We start from the raw sequence: 15,607 nt of genomic DNA, 5'->3' as shown, positions 1-15,607 counted from the left end.
TTGTTCAAGCAATGAATCATGTTACAAAAATGACAACAGGACATTATTACAGCCTCAACAAATCATGGTACTTTTGCTTTCAAATGTACTTAGTAAACCATTCAAAGTAAAGAATTTTACTTTGATGGGAGGCATAAAATGAAGACTTCTACTTTTACTAAAGTAACTAATATTTTTCCTTTGCCATCTCTAAATTAAGTAGTAGCTAGTGCTAACTACATGGTTTGGTTACTTTTTCCACCACTATTTACAACCTAATCAAACTGAATATTTAACAACAACCGTTTAGCAATACTGGAGTATTTGCATCTAATAATTGTAGTTCAGGCAATCAGTCATATTACAAAAATGACAACAGGACATCACAGCCATAGCAAATTATACCACTTTTTTTTCAACAGTTTATTGAGCTAATCTAGCTAAGGGTACTTAGTATGTTCGAAGGCAAATACTTTACTTTTACTCAGGTGAAGGTCTAAAGAAGTGGATTTTTACTGAAGTAACTAATAATTTCTCTTTGCTATCTCTAAATTAAGCAGTAGATAGAGCTAGCAACATTGTTTGGTTACTTCTTCCACCAGAAAAAACAGACTATTTACTGTATATACTGGGGTCTTTACATCTAAATAATTGCTCAGTTCATTAACATTACAAAAATGACAACAGGACATTACAGCCCAAGTACATTTTTGCCACTTTTTACCTTCAAAAGTTTATTAAGCTAATCTAGGAAACGTTTGAATTCGAATATTTTACTTTCTCAGATGAAGTTCTAAAAAAAGGACTTCTATTTTTACTGCCATAGGTTAACTAATATTTTCCCTTTGCTATCTCTGAATTAAGTAGTTAGTGCTTCTTCCACCAGTGCTTAAAACACAAAAAACTAAAAGTCTCAAACACTAAAAACACCAGCGTCTCATAGTTAGTTACAGAGACAGTTTAACTACTTAGTTAGCGTTAGCTAACCTAAGTTAGCTTAGCTAGGTTAAATAAAATACCAGGTAGAGCAGGGTCTCTCCCTATCAACACAGAACACGGAAAGCTATCTAAACTTAAACTGACAGCAGTGCCGACAGCTCTGTCTAAACACACACCTACACTGACAGTCAGAACATGCTATAGGCAACACGTTTAGTCATCCAGGTGAAAAATTAGATTTGTTTAAACAAAACAAAACTGGGTTCAGGCTGACGCTAACGCTAGGTTAGCTGGCTGCGCTAGCTGATTAAACATGCTAAAAGCCAAGCAGTTCGTTACCTAGATACACTTTTAACTCACCAGCTAGTTAAAATAAATGTTTCCGCTACTTTGCTGTTATATTATAGCTATATTTCACTTAAAGAAATTAGCTAAGCTAGCTATAGCAAGCTGTAGATAAATAAGTGTCAGTTCTCACGGTGTAAGCTAGCTACCTAACTACCGCTAGCTTAACTCCTCAGCTCGCTTGCCTGCTTGTCAGCTATTCCTGACATTAGCTCTGAAGCTAACCCAGCTAGCAAGCTAGCTTAGCTAACTACTGGTTCTGAGGCTGTGTTTAGGGCTAAATTATTTGGGTGGTAACCAGAAAAACAGGCTTCACAAACGATTCAAACACATAATTTACACAGACTAAAACACCACACTGAGGCCTTCCCCCTGCGCTAACACGATAAGCACCCAAAACACCCATAACTGGATGTCTCTAACGGGTTCCAGGGGGTGTAACCCAGCCGCTCGTCTCCTATTCGGCCTGATGATGAAGCAGAATCTTATGTAGCCACATTGCTAGCGGAGCTAACGCTCTGTACAGCAGCGGTTAGCATTAGCAGCGCCGCTGCTGCTAACGCCAGGATTTCCTAATTCGTTTAACGACCTGCACGCGTGATTTTCCCGCACAAACCCCGCGCTGACCTGTTTACGATGGATCCTATCAGCTGAGGTAGCTCTTTCGTCTCGAAGGCCGTGTACGACGCTGATAAAAGCGGCCGCACGGCTGCGGTCCACTCCGGTTCTCCATCTCCTCCACTCGACGCCATCTTGCGATTCTCTATTAGAGTCTAGCGGAGGAAATGAGGTTAATCACCAGACGCAGATCAACAGGACGTGTCGTCACACGTAAACATGAAAAAAAAAAACATTAGCTATATGCTAGCTAGCTTAGCTATCTCATTTCAACATTTAAGAGAAAAAAACCCTGTATAATCTACTGTATCATTAAATATTTCATATATCTCATATATTAATATCTCCTGCAGGTGACTAGCTTACATTTTCATTGGAGTTAATAAAGTAAAACTACCTATAAAACCTGTATCTGTACAGGTAAAGGTGTCAAAAGTATTCAAATTCATATAAAATTGGAAAGCTTCAAATTATCTAGGTTTGACTTTTTTTTTCCTCGAGGGTATCTTTTTAGCAAATTTCTTTTTGTGTATAAAAATTTACCTAACATTAAAATTCCTTATGGCCAAATAAGGGTCATATATATTGGACTTTTCTTTACACAGCCTCTTCTTAGAGTCTAAAAAAAGATCAGTCCAAACAGAGCAAGAAAATACACAATAAGTATTCACATTACTCATTACTTATTCTCATTACTCAGAAGTATATATACTAGTTCATCTCAAAACATTTGAATATCATTGAAAGTCACTTCATTTCAGTAATTCAGTTCAAAATGTGAAACTCACATATTAAATAAAAGTTTTACACACAGAGTAATCAATTTTAAGCGTTTATTTCTTTTATTGTTGATTATGGCTTACAGCCAATGAAAATTAGATTATATAAGACCAATTGGCACTTTTGGCAATGTGGGCAGTGTGCCAAGTCCTGCTGGAAAATGAAATCTGCATTAAAGTTGTCAGCAGAAGGAAGAAGGAAGCGCTGTAAGATCTTGGAAATCACTGCACTGACTTTGGACTTGATATAACACAGTGGACCAACACCAGCAGATGACATGTCTCCAAACTAAGTTTCTCTCATCTCTGCTCTGTTTCGGGCGCTTCCTCTTAAACATCTAATTCAAATGATCAGCTTGTTATTAAAATGCAAAGTCCAAAGTGACCTCTATAGTGGTAAAGCAAAACAAAGTGTCCTAAAAATGTCTACTGTCTGCCCTTCGCTTAAGATTCAGTGTACAACCCAGATATTCTGCTTTCTTGTTGGAGCAGAAGAGGCCCCATATGGGAATATTATGTATGCATGTATGAATGTATCAATCTACTGCACCATTCAGACACTGTTAACACAACACACAGCCAGAGTTTTATGTTTGAGTTATATTATTAAACATAATCCTCATCTTGGAACAAGACCTCAAATTTATCTGGACAATACCTATTATTAAAACAAACAAAAAAAAAAAGAATAACAAAATCTAATGCATGCCTTGTATTATTTAAATTACAAAGGTCTTAAAATGCATATCTTGTTAATGAATAATAAATGACATACAACAAAACTTGAGTGGCACATTATCGTAGCCTAAAATGCCCCAGTGATACAAGTTGAGAGTTCATTTTTACTTGTAAAAATGTAATGCAAGGTCTCTGTAATGCAACTTCTCGTAAAAAATCAAAATTTTAGATATCAGATACTTTTTCTGATAATATAAGACTGAATGATCAATAAAGCCATTCTGACTGTTAGAAGAACATATCCTTAATTTAATTTTGACTTGTTCCTGCTGACTTTTGGAACAACACTCTTTCATATATAATCCATTTATAAAAGCTGAACTTTTAATACCAGAAATTCTAGTTTTAGATATTAACTTCCTAATTTTTTAAAAATGAACAAAACGTAACTAGTTCTGCAATCGTAATATATTTTGAAAAACTATATTACAGAGATCTTGCATTTAACTTACAACTTACTTGTGGCACTGCAGGCTAAAATTATTTTCCATGTTGGTTTGGCAAAAAGATTCACCATAATCTCAAAGTATACTAGTTTCTGCACCTATCTTTTATAGGGAACAAAAAAGTTAGTCTGCAGTGAACTATTCCTTAAAATGATAAAAAAATGATTCCTCAAAAACAATGAAACATATCAAATAAGTAAAATTGGACTTCAGCTGCAAAACATAATTGTGTGGGTCACCATAATGCATGGATTAATCCAGAACATTAAATCAAGTTAGGTATACAGAGGGTTTTCTACTTTTCTTCATTCAGCAGTTCCTTATTTTCCAGCTCAAATATATATGAATCAATTCACTTCGAAGATATATACGGTATTCAAGCATTGCCCAAGGGCAGAAAAAAAACCCTATCCCACCTACAAACTGGGCCATAGTCTAGGCTTTGCAGCAACTGTGTGGTTTCAGTTTCAAATAGCTTAATAACTAAATAGTGATATAAATGTGGAGAGCAATACCGGCCTAAGAGTTTTAATAATAGGGTAAAAGCGCAAACATGAACCAAAACAGCCAGCAGGGGTGAATAAAATAAAATACTTCAGAACTTTAAGCAGGAAGTGTTGTCTCATCAACACAATTGAGTTCACACTCGACACAAACCACTCCATTCCTACAGTTGATCAAAAAACACTTAATTTTATTGGATGATTTGTTCTTTTTCACATACAGAAGGTTAAACATATTTCTGTAAATTTGATTCTGTTTGTGAAACTACATAGTTTAAAGGCTGATCAGTCCTAAAAGATAAACAAGCAAATTAAGAGGAACTAAACATCACACAATTTGGCCATATTTATATAAAAAAATCTAATTATAAGTTAAGAGGTATATTTTATGTTAATTCTCCAGTGTTATCACCCACACAAACATATTTAAACTAGAGATCATAATTTCTTATCTGTTACATTATTTTTTCACTATACATATTTACTCAACCTGAAAACACAACTGCTGTGGCAATCTGAAAAATTTCAAATAATTTATTAAAAAAAAAAAAAACATTGGGCCTAAATTTACAATAGAACTTACCTCATAAACCACAATAAATTAGAAAAACTGTTTAATGGTGTGGGCAAATGTTAAAGACAGTGTTTGCATAAAGAAAAAAAAAACAATCCAACATGTACTGCCATCATCCTTAACAGCTAGCTGCAACTTCAAAAACTCCCACAATGCTCATTTTGTGACCTTGCAGTCTGACACGGGCATCAGCTGGTCTTCTGTCATCAACCGGGTCTTCATGTGGCAAAAAAGGCGGAGAATGCAGTCATCAGGCCTGGAACTGCTCTTTATCGCCATGCACGATTAAGAAGTTTTACTTCTGCTAATCGCTTACTTATCATAGTAGCGAAAAATAGACCAAGCAGCACACTGCTGATCAGAACATAATCATAATCGTCCTTTAGAACATCAAACTGTTTGGAAGGGTACACTCTGGTCTGGTAGATGTCAAGTCCATATGCAACCACCTTGAAATGAAGAAGAAATTGACACTTACTTCAAAAATACAGTAAGTATACCAATTAGAAAATGTCGGGCAAGATGAAACTGTCATTAGCATTAAACAAATAAATATATGGTGTGATCTCATACATTAATATTTTAATAATACTAATACTCAAAATACATACCAGACATGTGGACTCCAGGCCAGAGGGGGCAGTATAGATACCCCTTACTCTTGATACGGTTTGGTTGTAGTTAATGAACCACTCAGTGCGAATCGGCATTTCGGGAGAGTATGGAATTAGATTTTCCTCGCTGAAGGAAGAAAGAAAGAGACACAAAAACAAGACACATTAATTAATTACTACATTGATAAGATCTGAGAGAGATATATAGTGGCCACTAGCTGTAAGTTCATTGCTCACCGGCTCTGATCCGAGGCCACCTCTGGTCTCCGTGGGTCCAGAAACATCTTTGGTAAAGACATGATGGCTCCTGATGGGAGTCCCACTAAATAAAGGGAAAAAAAATAAAAATAAAATAAACATGCTATAAAATTAGAAACGGACCTTACCACAACTTCCAATACATCATTTAAATCAAATTAAATCCATTGAACTGACCAAGCAAATGCCTGCTGGTGATGCCCTTCTCAGTGAGTGTTGCCTCCAAGGTGCTTATAGGTGAGGGGAATATGTAGGACTGCTGCAAGACCTGAGGTGGACGAGGTCTATCCAGAGAGCTGAACACTGTGCTGTTATACAGCTCCATTCCCTCAAACAGCTCAAGCACAGAGAACTCGTTCCTCCTAGACTTTGTGTTCCAGTACACATACTACAAAAGAGAGAAAAACAGAACAAGCATTTATTTTTGTATTCCTCATTTTAGAGAAATCAAACAATTAAAATACATATTCAGAACAATATAATTTTTATACTACATGACTTTCAGAATTGTCAGATCGCTGTACTCCTCACTCTACACAACTTGTTGTCTTGTAATCAGGAATATTTTAGTGATTGTTCTTTGCATACTACATGTCTGATCAGTGAGCAAAGGTCACAATTTAAAAAGGTCTTTCCCCAGAAGAGATACCAATCAAGTCTGTCTGCTCTCCAAAAATCTTTTTTCTTTTAATTAAAACAAATGCCTGTAAGAAACGAATTTGTATTGCGAACTGATTGGCAGCAGAAACGTACAGAAGAAAAAATGGAAAATATGGATAATGAAAATGGATAAATAAAATGCATGTATAACTCCACCCATTGCTGTCTTCTCACCCTGCTTCTTAACCTCTTATAGACTGCAGCTAGTTGCTGCACTAACGTCCAGTCACAACACTTTTCACACTATCGAGTTTATAGTTGTAGACAGGTCCAGATATCAAATCTCGATCACTCGCATGTTATTGTATCATTGTTTTGTCAGAGATTTCCAAAAACCCTCAGTGACTTCTGGCCTAAAATCGTGCAATGCAAACCTGGCTTTAGTTGCCGAAAATACTGCAGCATTAGGTTTCACATGCAATTGGCTTGTTCAAAACCAACATATTAAAGGACAGAGGTAGCAGTTTACTCACCACCACCCAGTTCTCAGAGTGCACAAAGTGAACAGGTCCTCTGGCCTTCCTCTGCACTGCTTCATGAACAATACGACCAGTCACACCATCAATGAGGAAAATCCCCACAAAGCTCCGCTCCTGGTGGCTGTCTGTGCTTTCAGTCACCACTGCCAGAAGATTGGGGTTCAGGTACTAAAAGGTATTTAAGGAGAGAAACAAATGTCTAATTATTTTCAACAAACATACTACATTAGCTTTAATTGAAAGTCCTACATTTAAAAATAAATATTTGAATAATTGTTGAGGTAGGCTAAATATTACCTTATAAAGCACACTGCGATCTCCCATGACCCGACCCTGGGAGTGGACATGCTCATTAGCACGCTTGCCTTTCACCCCCACTATTTTCTGCACCTCAGTGGGGATGACCACCTCCCAGATCAGCTCAGTGGACAGGTCTTTACGGAGACGGAAACCCGACAGCCTGCCCTGACTGGAGTCGACCAGATAGAAGAAAATAGAGGATGCCATCTCTTGCAGCTGCTGCAGAACATTCTTAGTGGAGGGAAATGCTGTAACCTGAGGGAGGCAGATACAGTGTGCTTAAAGTATAAGCATTTCGTTTGTTTTGTTAGTCCTTTCTACAAAATCCAATAAGACCAACCTTGTACTGATCATCTATGAGAAGAAGGACTTTAGAATAGTCCTGATCCATGAGGGGAAGAAGCAGCGACTGAAGGATGGGTCTGGGCAAAGCTGGGACACTGATATGGCTCTTCTTGCCAAAAATGGGATTGAAGACATACAGACTTCCAAGGCCTGTGTCCTGAAGAGACAAAAAAGAAAGCAACTGTTAACAACCAGATTACAAATATAAACTGTGATTAAAAAACAGGGTTATTGCACCAAATATTGATTTCTGAACTTTTAAAACTTTAGAAATATAAACTTGTTTTCTTTGCATTATTTGAGTTCTGAAATCTCTGCATCGTTTTTGTTATTTCAGCCATTTCTCATTTTCTGCAAATAAACGCTGTAAATGAAAATATTTTTATTTGGAATTTGGAAAGAACTTTTTTCTTTTGGTCTAAGGCATAGGTTAAAAGTGTCCGGCCTTTTACAATAGCTATTACTGGCATTACTCTGCAAGTTGTAAATAAGTATATAGGCATCGGCAAATATACAGTTATATGTATAATATCGGATATCAGCATCGGCATAGAATTCCCACATGCCATCATGTCAATAAAGGGATGCTGAGAAAATTGTGTAATGTGTTAAGCATTGCAGTATTGTGTTTTGCAATAATTCTCAAAAACACATTAGAGATTGATGGTAGAGTGGAGTTTAATTGGTTTTATTCTAAACTCAGTCCACTAGATAGCAGTGTTGTAGACAGCCTATAGTTGTGTAGACATCTTACTAGCTGTATAAAAAATAAACATTTCTTTAGGCAAAGAAACCACCACAATACATCACACAATATACTGATTTGTATCCCCTGTTTTGTAAAACAAATCATATCACCAGGTTTTGGCCAATACTCAGCCCTAGTTCATAAATGTGTGTTTTTTTTTTTTAAACTGATCACAAACCTACCTTATCTTTGACGAGTAGAGTGCATTGAGGTGGGTGAGGGAAATGAGCAGTAGTCCTCTGCACCATTAGTTTGAAGACTGAATTGGGCTGGATGTTTTCCAGGTATTGCTTCCATAAAACTGTTCCAGATTTGCTATCAATTCCAAAGAGCTGAAAACAAAACAAAACAAAACAAAACAAAAAATTAAACATACTAACAGCTGCAAAAAAAAGAAAAACAAAAAAAGGAAAAAGTCATACTCGTCTTCCTCAGATTTATTTGTACAAAAGACCACAGACAAACGAAAAGACAAAAATTCTACAGAAGAGGTTCTCCGAGCTATTAATCTAAAATCATCATACCTTCCCCGATGCGGTCACCATCACCATCATCTTCTGCAGGTTGAATTCATCCCGAGATAAAGTTTCAAAAGTTACTTCATTCTTAACATGGCTTCGGGGTTTTCGGGCGTCATAGAAGAGTTTCCACAGATGGCTCATCCAGGCCTGCAGGAGGATGAACTGTGAGGAGAGCCTCTTAAGAACCATGGGTAACAGTCCATCTGCAAACATCACAAAAATACGGCATTTAGATACACATACATAAATGTACGCCTGCTAATCATAATTCTTTATATTTGCCCTTGACGTTTACAATAAACAGATAAGCAACAATACCATCTCAATCACAACTGCTCCTTAAACTTAGATTATATTAAATTATACCGAAATAAAGTTTAGTAAATTATTATGAAAAATAACTGTACATTAGGAGTGTGTAATATGGCCCAAGAATAATATCACAGTATTTTAGGGTGTTTTTGCAATACCAACATTCCTGGTAATAAAAAATATTTTTTATTGTATTTTAAGAACATACTGCTGCAACAAAACTAATGTTTTAAAGGTTTGAATAAAATAACCGTTTAAAACATTTAGTAACTTAGTAAACAGTACTCAAGTCACTGATCAATATATAACAAAATAAAACTTGAACATAAAAATAAAAACATATATAACTATACTGAATATTTAGTGCATGCATATAAACTCAAACCATAAACAATTACAAAAACCATAAAGCTTCACAATAAATAATAGACAATAAATAATACGACATGGAAAACCTTACTGCACATACTGTTATAAAACACATATAAGCAAATGTTCCAAATTACCTTGAATAGCTGGATCCAAGTGCAGCGAAAAGAAAGAGCGACAGGGAAAGAAAATAAATACAGAGGGCAGCACAAGAAAAGACAAGGGCTTATGGGACAGACAGAAGACCAGTGCATTAGTGAGCATAGGCAGCATTAGTAAGCAGCTGATGTGACCATAAAAGTAATGTAAAAATCATTCACAGCATAGAAAAGTATATTCTACAGTGAATTTTAACAAAGCTTTAGAAAAGAAGACAAATATTGTAGTAGTAAAAAAAGAACAGCACAATAATTTTTGTGCACATAAAACAGAAGAGAATTAGATTATAACAAAACCGAGAGAACCTGAGAACGTGCCAAGACACAACATGATGCAGGATGTTGTACATTACCAGCTTTTTTTCCAAACTCTCCCTCCAGTTCTGCCTGTGTTCCTGTGAGCGGTAAGTCCACCATCTCCATTGTAACAACATCAGCCAGAGCCTCCTCCCTGCTCCACACTACCCTGCCTGTAGAGAACATTTAGCTATAATATCACTAAAACAGAACATTGTAATATTTAAAATAAAGCTTTGACTGTAACTGTGATTAATATGAGAATTAACTAGAATTCAGACAATAATATTTTCTAATGTATATTCTAATATTCTAAGAGTTTCACAAATGCCATACAATTGTTAGCACACCTTGGATAAATAAAAGTAATTAATACTGTCTCTATGCAGAACACACAATTTTTGTACATTTTGTTAAATTAAAATGTATAGGAAACTGTGCTCTGCAGAGAAAACGCCATACTTTAGTTTGTTTTCTATGCAGTGCTTTTCAACCTGTGGGTAGAAACTACTACTAGAGGTACTGCTAGGGGTCTGCTGGCCAAACATGTTTTTTCTTCTGTTTTGCAAAATGAAAAATTGGTAAAATCAACAAACAGCAATTATTATTAAATTTATTCAGATTTTTATAAAAGTAAAACAGAAAAAATAAATCACAATGCAACACAACACGAGATCCAAAAGATGGATCATTTACTAATTAGTCTCTGTTGTTTATTTTAAATGGTCAGTTACATTGTTATATGGGCCACAAAACATTTTCTGGTCGGTTAAGCGAATTGAGAGTTGCAAAAGTTTCTACAATACATAAAATCCCTAAAACCTGCAATGTGTCTTCTAAGTCAAAACCTGTCTCTGTTTACAACAATAATACACTTTTACTGTATAGAAAATATACAACATATTAATCACACAATTTCACGTACAGAACAAACATGAATTAATTAACTTGTGCAAACATACCAGGCTGCTGTAGGAAGGTGAGGACGAGGTCTTCAGTCTGCACCAAGACCCTGTAGCCCACAGAATCATCTTTCTTCAGAAATGCGTGGATGTACAACTGAGGAGACAAACCAAATCTGCTTTGTTCTGTAAGACACCAAACATTTAACACTTTTAAAAACAATAAGTAATAATTACCTTTGCTGGCTTTCCTCCATTAGGGTCCATGGAATAGATGATGGTAGTGTCAAGAAGCCTCCGACCCGTATCAGCACTGTACAGGTTGATAACACTCGCCTAGGAATAGGAATATGGATAAATAAAAACCCAACATTAAAGTGGATTGGAAAACAGAAAGGTTTAAAACACCAATTTCATCAACCAAACAGCATAATCCAGTGCAGTTTACTGGGTTCAGTTTTTGTAGATTCACAATTAACTATTTACCATTTAGATATTCTATGTTTTATTTGAGTGTTATAAATAAATACTAATACTTGGACATTATACTTTGTTATGATTCCACATCATGTAGCATATATCATATATTGCTATTCTCTGAAACAGATATGAGTTTTCAGTCATATTGTCCAGCCCTATTCAATACAGTGCGTACAATACAGACTACCTTAATAGCAAACGTGCAACAAATGGGCAAATATAAGACTAGAACAATACAATAAATACAATAAGTTACATTAGAGCCATTAGCTCTAATTACTGAATATGTGTGGAGATGAAAAGGGTCAGAGTTACTGAGGATAAATAAAATACTTACGGTCTCATTTTTTGGCGACATAACAGCAGCTACTGTCTTCTCCCCGGTTGTTGCAAAAGCCACCAGATATGACTATAAGGGAAAAAAATCAATCAGCTCTTTGAGGGGGAAAAAAAGGAGTGCTATTAAACTTCCATCTTACCACCTACGGCTAAGAATCAATTGTGTATAGCATACTGGGTTAAAGTCTCTGAGAGTAGAAACCAGGCCATCTTTCAGCTGCAGCAGGATGTGGTAATCTGGACCAAGCTGCAGGAAGAATTCAGAGAGCGGAGGACGGGCAGGATGGGGCTGAGTGGAGATCAGTACCGGCTGGAACCCTGCAGCCACCTCAACACCCAGAGACTGGAAAGAGAAAGACCAGTTATAATCTACATGTTAAATAAACAATAAAAATGACAACCCTATAAAAAGGCTAGGCAGATACAAAGTGAAAATAAAATATATATCAAGTGAAGGGAAAATGTTTACCTCAAGCAGGATTGGAGTCATTGTTGTCTGATCAGCAGACTGCAGTGGGAAGGTGTACAGTGATTTTGTAGTTGGGTCAGCACACAAAAGCACCCCAGAACCAACCATCACACAGCTGGACTGCAAGCTTGACAACCATGGAGCCGCAACTGATTTCTAGGAACAACAAAATATGTTTTCTGAGAATCATTCACACCAGGACAGGAATATTTGCAAATGTTACATTTGTAATACACAAAATATTTATTTATAATTAAACAGGCTAACATTTTTTCGTGCATAAAAAAAACAAAAAAAAAAAACAATATTTTCCAGACAAAGGAATAAGCCATGAAGTCAGACACCATGCCACAGCCAGCTGCATCACCAGACCCCTGATTAAAAATGTGTGGGATACTATTAGAGGTGCTATCAACACTCCACATCTGTTGCAAAATCTGCAGGAACTGCATGAATAATCCAGCTGCATGGGAAGGATTACTGCAGGAGATTCTGCATGTTGTGTTTCACATGTGTCACACACTACTTCTGTGTGTAGCATAATAAGTACTTCCCATATCATATATCATATAAGCTCATCAATTACTGTCCCTAGCAAGCTTTATCTTCCTTCCAAATAGCATTGCAGTTATTTTCGCCACAATTTTCTTTTGACAGTGAGTGTATATATATTAATTTTATTTTTGTGGGTACATTACTAATGGGCCAAATAACATTCTTTAAACGGGGTAACTTTGGGCAGCCCTGATTAAAACAATAGAATCCATGCTTACCTGTTTCATGATTTCTCCATCTTCTATGTTGTATTCAACAATAACAATATGAGAATTGGGGACCACACCAAGAACAAAGACCTGTCCATTCCCTCCAGAGTAGACCGTCTGATATTGAACAGTGTCACTAAAACATACAAAACAATAGAATGCAAAAAATGTAACGAAGTGATTTAGAGATTTACAAGAAAAATAAGTGACATAAAGAACAATTTTATATCTATTAAAATAAATAATTCATCTGCAAAATATTAACTAGTTTCACCTTTCTGGAAGATTTTCCACCCATTTCTGATGGCCATTGGAAAGGTAATGAAGCGAGATGGCAGACTTCTTAAGCACCGCAACATACCTCACCACATCTTGGACTCCAATATAAGCAGCAGACTGAAAACTAAAGGGATAATATATGTTATTACATTTCTGAATATCACAACACCATTATAATCATAAAGGTCACAAACATCCAACCTTCCAGTATCAAGCACTGTCTCCCAATTTAAGCCTCCAACAGTGGTCTCCCAGGATCGAAGAAGTCGACCATTCCCAACAACAACAACGGCATCTAGTAAACAGCAAAGACCACGGTTTCACAGTTTACTCGCTGCACTTTATTTAGTAGCAAAATTAAAATTCATACTTTCTCACAGGTACCTTGGCCATGCATCATAAGTGTATCAATATGTCCATCTGGTCCGGTCTTGTCAACATGTCGCCAGACTACAAAAAGAAACAAGAGATCACTCTTACATATATTTATCCTTGCTTCATTCTACACCTTCATACATAGAAAAATAAATACATTCGATGTATTTTAACTTACATTTTCCAGTCAATTATAAAAAATGTAACTATTCTTATTTAAACTAATGCATCTTGGAGAGTAATACTCACAAAGATCTCCAGTTCTGGAGTTCAGAGAGGCAAAAATATTCTTCTCAGTTGCCACCAGTAGCTTTTTAGATGCCTGGGAATGAGTATCGAACAGTGCAAATTGCACCTTCCCCACAAACTGCTGTCTCCTAAAATAAGATTGCACAACAACATTTAGGCAACAATAATGAATTAGCTTCTGTTGAATTTGTTCATTAGTCTAGCTCTGTTTCCAGAACATTGTATTGCATTGGTTCATTCATGATGATGGTTTCATGCAATGCACAGCTGCTTGTATCAAATTATGTACAAAAGAAATAGATACAATGAGATTTTTCACAGAAAAACAGCAATTATATATTTTTGGCCATGTGAAAAACACTTAAATGAGTATGCATATTTTTCTTATCATATTAGGTTTGGCTCAGATAGCACTAGAGGCTAGTATAAGCCTTTAGATACAAATATCTTTATATTTGTCTATTTTGGAAAACACATTTAGTCAGTTGTGTGCACATTTTTGACTAACTGGCTTCTAGACAAAACCAACAAAAACACTAAAAGATACTAAAAACACGAAATGTGTTTTAAATTTATTGCACATCACTGACTGTAGTAAGTTCTTTACACTAAAAAATCACTGGCTAAAACGTAGGGATACGTGATGACATTGGACTCATATTGGTATCATATCTATGTCTAGATATTTTAAACAGAATCTTGTTTACGTGTGTATTGCTGTACAATACTGGCTGCACCACTGACAACAGGCCGACACTGGCTGCCCTACTTTAAAATCCAATGATATGTACATATTGTTGTTAGTTTCAATAGATATATTGTTTAATAAGACTAGTTCATTTAAAGCTGATGTAAGAACTAGTTAGCTGGTAAGTTTTTAATGTGTATACTGATATCATCAGCTTTACATTTGTAATTCAATATATCTGCATCAACCCAGAATTACCACATCAGTTCAGCCCTACTTAAATTAAACATCACAACATAAAAATGAGGGCTATGTTACAAGTTCTAGTAAATGTCATTTAAAAACCAAACAAAAAAATCTACATTTCTACTGAGACTCAAATAATACCATGTCTACACAATCTTTGGAATGGAAAATGAGAATAATGAAATCTAGATAATCTTGCAATTCTAGTCAATGTCCTTAGTTAAAATAATAGAAGGGTAGACATGTTCTACTCAGACTGAAACCACAACATTTCTCTTTCAGAAACCTGAAAAACTGATTAGCAGTTTCCGAAAGAATAATTATGATGACTGTAGCTATAAAGCTGGGATCAGTCGTTAAGGAAGCAAAAACATATAGGTTAGGTTAGCAAGCGACAGCAGGTGTATTCAGTTTAACTATTGTCATTAATCGACCAGTTGTTTGATATGATAGATACTTAACCCTAGCTATAAATCTGATTACAATAATTATGATTTAGAACAACTAAGCAAGCTAACTAGCTTAGCTAAGCTACATCTCACCACCAGCCAATCAGTTTTAGCTTTGGCTGCCATTAGTCAGCTAGCCATTAGCTCCCCGGTGACCAGTTTGAATGGTGTGTTTCAGAAAGCTGCCTGTCAGCGATATTTACAGAGTGTATAATCTCTCCGCCTGTACATACCAGTCAAACTTCCCCACCTGGTCCTCAAACACCGCCGCAGAGAACCCTAATAAACACAGACACACAGAAAACACAGAGCACAGCCCGGCCATCGCTGCTGCTGCTGCTGCTACTGTAGATCCTCCGCGGGTCCCATCAGCCTCCGCGATTCA

At 36.1% G+C, this 15,607-nt stretch overlaps 2 protein-coding genes across 12 annotated transcripts in view; both read right to left on the bottom strand.

Moving 5' to 3' along the window:
- The window catches only part of ubr4 (ubiquitin protein ligase E3 component n-recognin 4), a 51,148-nt gene extending 49,119 nt beyond the window's left edge, over positions 1-2,029 (bottom strand). For all 11 annotated transcript variants that reach the window (XM_049462979.1, XM_049462981.1, XM_049462980.1 and 8 more), the window contains exon 1: positions 1,891-2,029. In XM_049462979.1, coding sequence (XP_049318936.1) covers positions 1,891-2,015 — 125 coding nt within the window. In that variant the 5' untranslated portion in view covers positions 2,016-2,029. The remainder of the gene's footprint in view (positions 1-1,890) is intronic.
- Positions 2,030-4,517: 2,488 nt separating this feature from the next.
- emc1 (ER membrane protein complex subunit 1) lies at positions 4,518-15,607 on the bottom strand. Its single transcript, XM_007246342.4, has 21 exons — positions 15,456-15,607; positions 13,840-13,967; positions 13,600-13,665; positions 13,417-13,510; positions 13,211-13,339; positions 12,946-13,072; positions 12,173-12,328; positions 11,879-12,046; positions 11,702-11,773; positions 11,122-11,220; positions 10,945-11,041; positions 10,039-10,155; positions 8,850-9,049; positions 8,508-8,657; positions 7,573-7,734; positions 7,230-7,487; positions 6,927-7,100; positions 5,971-6,181; positions 5,773-5,857; positions 5,533-5,662; positions 4,518-5,370 (listed from the first exon to the last, which is right to left on the bottom strand). Exons 1-21 carry the CDS (start codon positions 15,545-15,547, stop codon positions 5,191-5,193), a joined length of 2,895 nt encoding a protein of 964 aa, XP_007246404.3. The 5' UTR covers positions 15,548-15,607; the 3' UTR covers positions 4,518-5,190.

Source organism: Astyanax mexicanus, chromosome 13 (assembly GCF_023375975.1).
Source record: "Astyanax mexicanus isolate ESR-SI-001 chromosome 13, AstMex3_surface, whole genome shotgun sequence".
NCBI lineage: Eukaryota > Metazoa > Chordata > Actinopteri > Characiformes > Acestrorhamphidae > Astyanax > Astyanax mexicanus.
Note: the sequence above shows the minus strand (reverse complement) of the source record. Positions and strands in the feature narration are given on the sequence as shown.

What these genes read in the sequence shown, in the direction of transcription:
- emc1 (XM_007246342.4), bottom strand. Translation starts at nt 15,547, where the DNA reads ATGGCCGGGCTGTGCTCTGTGTTTTCTGTGTGTCTGTGTTTATTAGGG. An exon ending in ACTTATGATGCATGGCCAAG is followed by an intron (nt 13,511 to 13,599) that starts GTACCTGTGAGA and finishes GCTGTTTACTAG; the next exon opens with ATGCCGTTGTTGTTGTTGGG. An exon ending in CTCTACTCGTCAAAGATAAG is followed by an intron (nt 7,735 to 8,507) that starts GTAGGTTTGTGA and finishes TTGTCTCTTCAG; the next exon opens with GACACAGGCCTTGGAAGTCT.